The sequence below is a fragment of the Trichechus manatus genome, unplaced genomic scaffold (assembly GCF_000243295.1).
Source record: "Trichechus manatus latirostris isolate Lorelei unplaced genomic scaffold, TriManLat1.0 scaffold00183, whole genome shotgun sequence".
Lineage (NCBI taxonomy): Eukaryota > Metazoa > Chordata > Mammalia > Sirenia > Trichechidae > Trichechus > Trichechus manatus.
In genome coordinates, this window is record NW_004444119.1 from 1,918,868 (window position 1) to 1,928,929 (window position 10,062).

The 10,062-nt window shown below is 51.2% G+C and overlaps 1 protein-coding gene across 1 annotated transcript; it reads right to left on the minus strand.

The window, feature by feature from the left end:
* Positions 1–413: 413 nt before the first annotated feature.
* Positions 414–4,629, minus strand: TSHZ1 (teashirt zinc finger homeobox 1). The gene is made up of 2 exons (XM_023741571.1): positions 4,587–4,629; positions 414–4,052 (listed from the first exon to the last, which is right to left on the minus strand). The coding sequence occupies exons 1-2, from the start codon at positions 4,627–4,629 to the stop codon at positions 850–852; spliced, it is 3,246 nt and encodes a 1,081-aa protein (XP_023597339.1). The 3' UTR covers positions 414–849.
* Positions 4,630–10,062: the final 5,433 nt, after the last annotated feature.

Genomic DNA, 10,062 nt, shown 5'->3' on the forward strand with positions numbered 1-10,062 from the left:
CTATAGAAAGGTCAGCTTGTACCAAAGCTTACATTTGTAAATAACTATAAACCGCAGTATTTTACAGGAAAAAAGAAATAGCATTTGTACACATTTTTAAATAATAGCTTGCATACTTTTTTTTTTTTTTTTTTTAGGTTTTTTTTTTGCCAAAAGTGGCATTTTTCAGCATCCAGAGGGTTTCGGCATAGTGGCAACTGGGGTATTTGTTGTTGTTTGCTGTTTGCTGTTTTAAACGTGTGAAGTTGTGGCTCCTAACCCCATGAGTCCTAGATAGCTTTCTATCTTCCAACAGCATGCTTCCTCACAAACCAGTCCTGCATATAAAAGCTCATTCTTTAATTATTAAATAAGTTTTGTGTCTGACACAGCTTCTGATCGAATGAGATGCCTTTAAACTTTTTTTTTCTTTGAGTGAAAGGCACAGAAATGCGATTACAGTCCTCACAGGGTTAAATTTGACACTACTCGGTTCTATGACCTTTATTGTCATGGCAACTTTGTAATTTTAGGATGTCTTTTTATCATTGTTATTTGTGTCTCTCTTTACTGCTAAATAAATGTCTCTGAATAGTGGGTCCCACTATTTCCTACAAAAGATAGCTTAACATCAAGAATAGATGTTGAAAATAAAGGTCAGACTTTGACTCATGGAAAAAGAAAAATAACATGCACGGATCAGACAGAGCGCGTATAAATAGAACTACAAAATGTGTGTAAGAAAAACCAAGGTCCAGACAGGCAGCTCAGCAACCAAGGAAGAGACTGATTTCAGAGGCTCAGGCCAGGCCTAGTGCAGTACGACGACAATGTTAGTGCAAAGTTCCGCGGTCCATGCCGAGCTGGGCGCTATTGTTTCTCCAGCTCTGTGACGTAGATCAGGTGGTCCTCGGGGGACTTGCCGTGGGTCTTACTGAGGTGCAGTTTGACTGCGTGCTTGCTCGCAAAGGTCCGGTTGCAGAGCTTGCACTGGAATGTGGAGCCCAGGTCCTCGTCCGCAGCCCCCAGCGGGCCCAGGGGCTTGCTGGCGAGGACTTTGGAGACATTCTGCTGCTCCTGGATCTGGCTGAGCGGCAGCTTGGACAGGTCCTTCAGGCTGAAGCCCAGGTGCGTCTCCAGGTGACTGATGTACGTGGAAGCAGTCCTGAACTGAGAGGCACAATCGTTGCAAAAGAACACAGGATGCCCTGTGTCGAGGTTCTTGAGGAACTTGGTCCCCCCTGTCCTGCGCAGCTGGTACTTCACGTTGGCCAGCCAGTGGCTGATGGTGGTCATAGACAGGCCAGTGAACTTGGAGATGTGCACCCGCTCCTGGGGGCCCAGGTCAGACATGATGTACTTGCCTTCGGGCGTCTCCCGCAGGCTGGAGGCAAACTGGGCCTGCAGGATGAGCAGGTGCTGGGGATTCCAGTTCGACTGCCGCCCCTTCCGCTTGTGCACCGGCGACAGCTCGTCCAGGGCCTCCTCGAAGCTGCTGCCGTCGGCATCCGACTTCTCAGACACAGTGGAGGGCGTGGACGACTTGGGCGTCAGGCGGCCTGTGAGGTTCTTCACCATGTCGGAGATATCCATCAGCGCGCTCTCCCGTAGGGGCGACGAGACCGCATCGGCGGTGCCGGACACCAGGGGCTTGCTCTTGGACTTGGTCAGATCAATGGGCTGGTCGCTGCTCTCGTAGTAGTAGCGGTCGATGGTGTCAGTCTGCTTCCCAGGGACACCGGGGTGTGTGGGCCTGTCCAGCACGCTGTTGCTGATCTTGTACAGCATGGTCAGCGGGTCCAGAGAGGGGCTGGCAGGCTTGGACACCTTGCCCAGGTGGGCATTCATGATGGACTGCAGAGCGCTCAATGGGTTGATGAAGGGTGGCTCAGGCGAGTGGTCTGTGATGATGCCCAGGGCACTGCAGCCATTGGTGACTTTAGCTTTCAGGGGCTCTGTGCCATTGGGGGTGTGTGCGTCGCCTGGGCCCTCCCTTTTGGCCTTCCCTGCCTCGGCATCTGGGCTCTTCTTGGGTGGCTGCTTGCTGCTGACCTCCTCAGCTTTGGGGAAATCTTTGTTCTCTTTTGCCACCGGGGACACGGACTTGGCCGGGGAGCCCTTCTCCTTCTCAGCAGTTGGCTTCTCCTCCTTCTTGACACTAATCTTGCCGGTGACTTTCTCCACCAGCTCCTCCATAGCAGACACGTTGCTCCTGTGAGGCGGGGACGTCAGGCTGCCCGGCGAGTGCAGGAGGGCGCTGTGCTCGGACGACAGGGACTTCACGCCACTGGCATAGGATGGCTGCATCTGTACACTCTGCACAGCCGGTGGCAGGGGTTTCACAGAGCCCGGGAGCTGGTAGGCCGCATGGATGCTGGGGTAGCCGCCCCAGGAGGGCGCGCCATTCTGGGCCTTGCTGATGGCCGTGGTGACCGTATTCTCCAGCGACTTGAGGATGTCGACGCCCCCCTTAGGGCTGTCGTCCAGGTCCTCCTCCCGTAGGTACTGGTACAGCGTGGTTGGCTCAAACTTCTCAGCACTGTCCTCACTCTCCTCCTTGATCTTCTTGTCTACCTCGCTGGCCACGGTGGGCACCTTTTCCTTCTCTGGCTCTTTCTTTTCTTCTGACGTGGTAGACCCTGCCGGCGAGTCGGGCTGCTTTTTGATGTTGGCAGCGGGCAGCCGGGTGTGTGTGGTGGGTGGCAGCGGGATGGACTGGATTTTCTCCTCCACCACGGGGTCCAGCACCAGCTGCTTGCCTTTCTTGGAGGCGGATGTGGTCACCTTCAGGAAGTGGCCGGTGACCATCATGTGGGCCGTGAGCTGCTGCAGGGTGTCGTGGGAGCTGCCACATTCCATGCACTTGAGGATCTGCGCCTTGCGGGCCTCGAACTGCCACGTGTAGCTAGCACCGTTCTGGTAGCCGTAGCGGTTGTTGGGTGTCACGTAGGGGTTTGCCGACTTCTGGTCCTTCCCAGACTCACTGAGCACAACATCTGTGGCAACCCCCGTGGGCTCCGGCGAGCAGGGTGAGGCCAAGTCCTGGAGTGCACGCTTCTTCGTGGAAGGGACCAGTTTGGTGATGGCGGGCACTGGCTCCTTCAGAGGCACTTTCTGGTAATGCTTTGTTTTGATCATGTGGACGCTGAGGTCCTGCAAGGACTCGAAGGAGTGGCCACAGTACATGCACTTGAGCACCTTCTGGGCATCCTCCTTGCCCTCCATCTCCATCAGGGAGCGCTTCCTGGGCTTGGACCAGCGCTTGGTCTTCTCAGCGTCCTTGTCCCTGTTGTCGTCACGGTAGTGCCCCGTCTCGTTCATGTGCACCGTTAGCTCCACCAGCGTGTCGTATGCAGCACTGCAGTCCTTGCACCGGAACTTGCTGGCGCCAGTGAACACGGACCCATAGAGTTTGTTGTTCTGCCGGTAGAGCTGCACGGTGCTGAAGAGGCTGGGCTCGGGCAGCAGGCCATAGGAGGACGTCTGCTGCAGGGTCTTCGCCAGGGCCGCCTGGTGCCAGTCGTACCCGGAGCTGCTGCTGTTACTGGTACCACCGCCACCGTGGCTGGCGCTGGTGCTGGTGCTGATGCTGGGCGTGTGCGCGTTGGTGCTGGCGGTACTGGTGGTAGTGGGTGGGGTAGGGGTGGGCGTGGCGCTCTCCTTCTGGCTGGCATCACTGTTGCTGGTGGTCGAGCTGGGCTTCTTCAGGTCCAAAGCTAAGCTGGACCAGCAGGACTCAGAGAACAAGTTGGCATAGACGGCTTTGATTTGTGCCAAGCTGTCCTGGGGGTAGGAAACAGTGTCCGTGCACGGGGCGTCCTCCTTCTCCTCGCGGGAGGAAGACGGCTTGAAATGGGCTAGCTGGTCGCTGCTCTCGCTGAAAGGCGACCCATAGCCTGCTTCCTGGTTAGTGGCCGTGCTGACTGGAGAGTTCTGGTAGCTCTGGGCCTCTTTGATCTCTGCTTCCTCATTACACAAATATTCGCTCTCCTGAATGTCCAAAGAGAGCCCATCCTCCTCCACATTGTCTTCATCTATCTCGGCCGCCTTCAGCTCTTCCTCAGGAACATAAGCTGGAAGAAAAAAAATGAAACGCAGTTAGAGGAGGCAAATCACCCCCAAGGACGCAGCCACCCAGCAGTTAGTGGTCTTTAAAAAGATGTTCCTCACCCCAGCTCCCAAGCTACAAGGCTAACCAACTTTACCCAGATGTCCACCTTGTAACTCTACGGCAGAGAGACACTGTCCCCTCCTTAGTGAGTAAATTCTCATTGAAGAAGCATAAACCAAAAGGTCAGCACACATCCCCTTTTTAAAGATGCCCCTTTGACCACCAGAGCTGAGTAGGGAAGGGAGAGGCCAGGCACCTGCCCACCAAGGATCCCTCCCTCTCCCGAGAGCACAGGGGCCCCTCATGCATTCTACAGTTAGCATTCAGAAGAAGCTAGCTGTCAACTTTTAGGACAAGATATTTCACAGACAATACTGTATGATTTCCATAAATAAAAACACCCCTCAACGGCAAGCAATGAAAAATTCTGTTCCTCACTGAAAAGGAGAACAGAACAGAGCACCGCCAGCCTAATGCCGGACTGAGGGAGAGCCACCTTGGGGGACAGCCACACAGGCATCCACAGGCCCCAAGTACATGCCGCACCGGCCCACGAGGTGCCTGAAGACCCCAGACAAAGAGGCTTCGTGGGTCTGCAGCAGCATTTCCTGAGTGTGCTACGGGGTAGCAACAGCTGCTGCAGGAATAACAGGGTGGGAGGTCATAGAAATTATGAGATTAAGCCTGCCTTTTTACCGCAGGACTTTTTAGACCCTTGAATACGTAGTATGCCTTGCAAATCCCCAAGGGAGACTACCTCCTAAACTCACTGAACCATGGCACTTTCATTTATTTATTTTTTTGAGGGAGCAACTTGCTGAACTAGTGCTCCCCCACAACTTAGAGTTAAGAAGGTTTCCAGAAAGCCCCTATTGAGATGCGCCTAGACTACCTGGGAGGGTATTTCATTAACTCTAATCAGCAATTATCACGTTATCACAGCCAGATCCTAAGGGGACTTGGTGGCAAAGGGCATTTTGGGGAAAGCTGAGAGGAGAGGCAGAAAACATCTCAGAAGCCCAAAGGGAGCCCCACCCTCCGCCCCCAGGCAGGTGGAAGGATGCACTGTGCTTGCTCCTGTGAGTGAAGGTCGGAGATTCAGGAGGCACACACTCACGAGCATGTGCACAACCACGTGTGCACATACATGCGCACGCACACACGTACACACACACATACACACGTGCACGTGGAGAGAGACAACTGCTGGGATGTGGCACCTCCTTCAGTCCGTCCCCTTCAGAACAGCATAGACAGTATGGTGGCTATGACAGGCTCGCCACAACCCAGCGATGATGTGGGACCACCTGAGCACAAAATGTCCTGTCTTCCTCACAGCAGGAGGCGGGACAGCTGTCCAGTAGCCCACCCAGGAATTCCAGCTCCGTCAACACTGCACTGCTATCTCTCGAACAGTGATCAACAGGGCAAGACCATGGGCTTTAACTACGGCATCTGAGACCTCTGGATAATCCTGTAGCCCTCCTGGAAAACACAGCCCTTGAAAAATTAAAAAAGGACCGCCAAGTTCAATCACATAATCATTAAAGATTTAGGGTGGTCCAGGAGCTCTGAGGGCTCACAGCCTGAACCCCTGGACCAGGGCCTCCACTTCAGGAACCACTGGTTGGACTCATCGCCTCTAACAAGCCCGGCTGAGTGCACTAACGTCAGCATAACTCCTCTGTGGATTCTGCTAATGACAAGGCCAAAGCTGGGCAGGACATGAGCTCTTTAAAGGTGGATGGCCCAGGTGCCCTGGACTGTGAGGTGCCATCTAGCTCACACTATCCGAGGCGTACCCCAGCAGAGCTCCACTGAGGCAGTACGCATGTTAGGATGAATGACAGGAAACAGCCTGCTCCAATTAGCTGGTTCATTTATGGAGAAGGAGAGTCATGCCCCAGTCAGGAATTTAAAGGAAACTTGGCGTGTGATTGGTCAGCTCTGCCAGGGGAGGCCCAGGTGCATGGTCCATGATTCTGTAGGCATTTCCCGAAACAACAGGGCCTGCTGGCAGCTCCTTTAGTAGACGAGGCCTCCCATCATCTGCCCCACAGTGGACAACTGCAGATGAGCGCTGAATGAATCAATAACTTGAATCTAAGCTCTGAAAACATAAATGGGGAATTGCTCTTGTGCCTCTAAGGCCCACTGGCCACTGTCCAGTCCTGGCCGTACTGACACAGGAGGCCCTGTGGACTGGGAAGGGGCAGAGGTAGTATCTCATCCTGCCCCACGTCCCAGCCTGAGGAAGTGTCCCCCAGACCACGCCTCTCCTGAGCCTGCCCAGCTCCACCTGGTGGGAGGTACTCAGGGTGGGAAGTCCTGAGAGGGAGCTAAAATTTGTTTCATTGGCAATTCCATAACCTCAATTGGAGAAATAATGTTTGCCTCATATGGAGCCACACAGAGCAGCCTTGGCTTGCTCTGCAAGTAAGCCCCTGAGGAGTCATCTGTGCCCGAGAGCTTGACCCATTCAAACACTCATTCACATGTGGGACATCCACTGCTTTCCAGAGCTGGGGTGGGCTGAGGAGGAGGGACAGGAAGGAGCAATAAAGTCCTGCCCACAAGGAGCTTGTATTACAGTGTGGGGAGGGTGCTAATAAAGAAAGAAAATGAAGGGTGTGAAGAGGCATAAAGAAGGGTTGCCAGCTTCCTCCATTTCACCCTGTCTGTGGGCACCAGCTACCCACACAGCCTTAGGACCAGCCCCTCCGCCTCACCCTGTCTGTGGGCTCCAGGTACACAGCCAGAGGACCAGCCCCTCCGCCTCACCCTGTCTGTGGGCACCAGCTACCCACATGCCCTGAGGACCAGCCCCTCTGCCTCACCCTGTCTGTGGGCACCAGGTACCCACATGCCCTGAGGACCGGCCCCTCCATCTTACCCTGTCTTTTGCTATCAGTTAATGATGTCACAATGTCATAGTGGCATGGGATGGATCCTAAACCTAATCCCTTCTGACTGATGTCTTATAGGGAAAACAGACATGGAGACACACATAAAGGAGGAAGATTCCACGTGAGGGTCCATCTACAAGCCAAGAACTGCCAAAGAACGCCTGGAGCTACCAACAAGAAAGGACCCTCCCCTACAAGGGATTCCCTGACTTGGACTTAGCCTCTAAAACTGTGAGACAAGACATTTCTGTTCTTTAAAGCCACCCACCTAAGGTATTTTGTTATAGCAGCATGAGGTACTAAGGTACTCCTCCTTTGGAACACCCAACTCAGACACAGCCTTCCCCCTAACAACTGCCCAAGCCAGAAAAACACCTATTCTCACCAGTGCTTTCCCTACCGTCCTGCCCCCCCACCACGCCCCACGGGCCAGCCCTCTGTTCACCCTGATCGCGCTGTCCGTGTGTCATGTCAGCCCCTCTACATGGCTGGGGGTGGGAGGGTTCTGTCTGCATGGCCACCTCAGACCCCCGCCTTGTGAACTCTACTCCCCCTCAAGGGGAAGCTCCAATGTCACCTCCTTTAGAAAGTCTAATCCCGTCTCAGATTCAGTCATTCTCAGCGGAACTAAGAGATGTTTACCAGGCTATCCTCTTACTTAATCTATGAACTTTTCATTCAACTACTATATTCGAGTGTTGCCCTGTGTGGCCCCTGGGCCGAGCATTTTCATCTCACTGCCCCATCTAAGGGAGCCCTGGTGGTATAGTGGTTAAGCGCTCAGCTGCTAACCAAAAGGTCAGCAGTTCGAACCCACCAGCCACTCCATGGCAGAAGGATGTGGCTGTCTGCTTCTGTAAAGATTACAGCCTAGGAAACCCTATGGGGCAGTTCTACTCTGTCCTATAGGGTGGCCAGGAGTAGGAACGGCAATGGATGGGTTTTGGGGCTCCATTTAACCCTTGCAGTAAGGATCCCTGAAACGCCTATTCTGCAGACGAGAAAACAGTCTGTCTCAGAGAGGTAGAACAATTTCTCCAATAACGAGGTATTGAAGCAGGATTAGAATTCAGGCCACTGACCCCAGTGAATGGTTTTTCGACTTTGTGGGGACCACGTTACTGTCCTTTGCCTCATCAGCATCTAAATGCAACAGGAGACATGGAGTAAAGTGACTTTGAATGAATTAATAACCAAACATCATTCCGTATCAGGTTTTTAGAACACCTGTTACAAGCCAGCCACTGCTATAAATGAAGGAGTCTCAAAGGAAATGAGTAAAAGGAGAGAAATTTTTAAATGTTAACACCCTTTGGCCCAATCATTTTACTTCTGGAAGTAGAGCCTAGGAAAGTAACATGAAATACTGAAAATGCTTTATGCACAAAGATGGCCTTACAGTATTGTTCCACATAAAATCTGCCCCAGTCTCAATATTCAACAACATGGGGAAGTGAAGTAATTGTAACTTATTCCTAGAGTGCAAAGGGAGCCCTGGTGGCAAGTGGTTAAGTGCCTGACTGCTAACCAAAAGGCTGGCCATTAGAACCGCCCCAGACACTCCACGGGAGAAGGACCTGGCGATCTGCTCATGTAAAGATTACAGCCTAGAAAACCCTGTGGAGCAGCTCTACTCTGTCACATGGGGTCTCTATGAGTTGGAATCGACTCGACAGCACCCAACAACAACATTATTCAAACATTTAAAAGTATGTTTTTAATGACATGGAGAAAGTTGTGAAATGAAAAAACCAGGGGATAAAATTGTACAGTGAAACCTGTGAGAGCCGGAACTCGATGGGACTGCCTTGTTTTTCCAGGTCTTGCAAGTTTTTCACCTTTGACAGGGTACAGTCTTACCACTTTTCTATTGCTCATTTTAGTGGAAAATATTTGGGTTTTCCTCCTCTGACAGGATTCCATCTTACACAGGTTCCAGCTTTTCAGGTTTTACCGTCTTTACAGTATAATGGAAAAATTCTTTAAAAAGAATGTTAATAGTTTTTTTTTTTTCCCCCTAGAGAACGATACACGGTTATATATTGTTGAGGGCAGTGGCTCTTTATAAATATCTGTGTTTTCAAAATCCTCTTCAGTGTTTTCAGTTCAACAAACATGTATTAACCACTTCACACCATTTCTAGAATAAATTATCTCCAAGCAGATTTTCACTGAGCACCTATCAGACACTAGCCAGAACCCAGGGATGATGGAAGCCCAGAGAACGGCCCAGCCTGGGGGCAGGAAAAAGGTTAAAAATAAAGACGGGGAAAAGGGACAACTATAGAGACAGTAAAAAGATGAGTGGTTGCCAGAAGTTGAGAGACAGGGATGAACAGATGGAGCACAGGGCATTCTGCAGGACACTGCCATGGTAAACACATGGAATTATGTCTTTGTCAAAACCCATGAGACAGTACAACACAGAGTAAACCCTAACATAAACTATGGACTTTAGTTAATAATAAAAACCAAACCAAACCCACTGCTGTTGAGTCAATTCTGACTCATAGTGACCCTACAGAACAAAGTAGAACTGCCCCATAGGGTTTCCAAGGAGCGGCTGGTGGATTCGAACTACCATCCTTTTGGTTAGCAGCCAAGCTCTTAACCACTGCACCACCAGGGCTCCTTAGTTAATAATAATGTATCCATATGGGTTCATCAATTGTAGCCAATGTACCACACCAATGCAAGATGTTAATAACTGCAGAAACTATGGGGGGAAGGGAGCATATGGAAACTCTCTATACGTGCTGCACAATAAACCTAGAACTGCTCTAAAATATAAAGTCTAATCACAACACTTAGGGGACACTGAGCTTCTGTTAAGGCTGATGGAAAGAAAAATTGGGGAACGGTTAACGGTTATGGTTGAACAACATGATGAACATAACATCGGTGAACTGTACATGTGAAGATTGTACAAATGGCAAATGTATTGTTATCTATATATTTAAAAAAAAAAACCCAAACCCAATGTCATCAAGCTGATTCTGACTGATAGCAACCCTATAGGACAGAGTAGAACAGTCCTGTAGTTTCCAACGAGTGCCTGGTGGATTT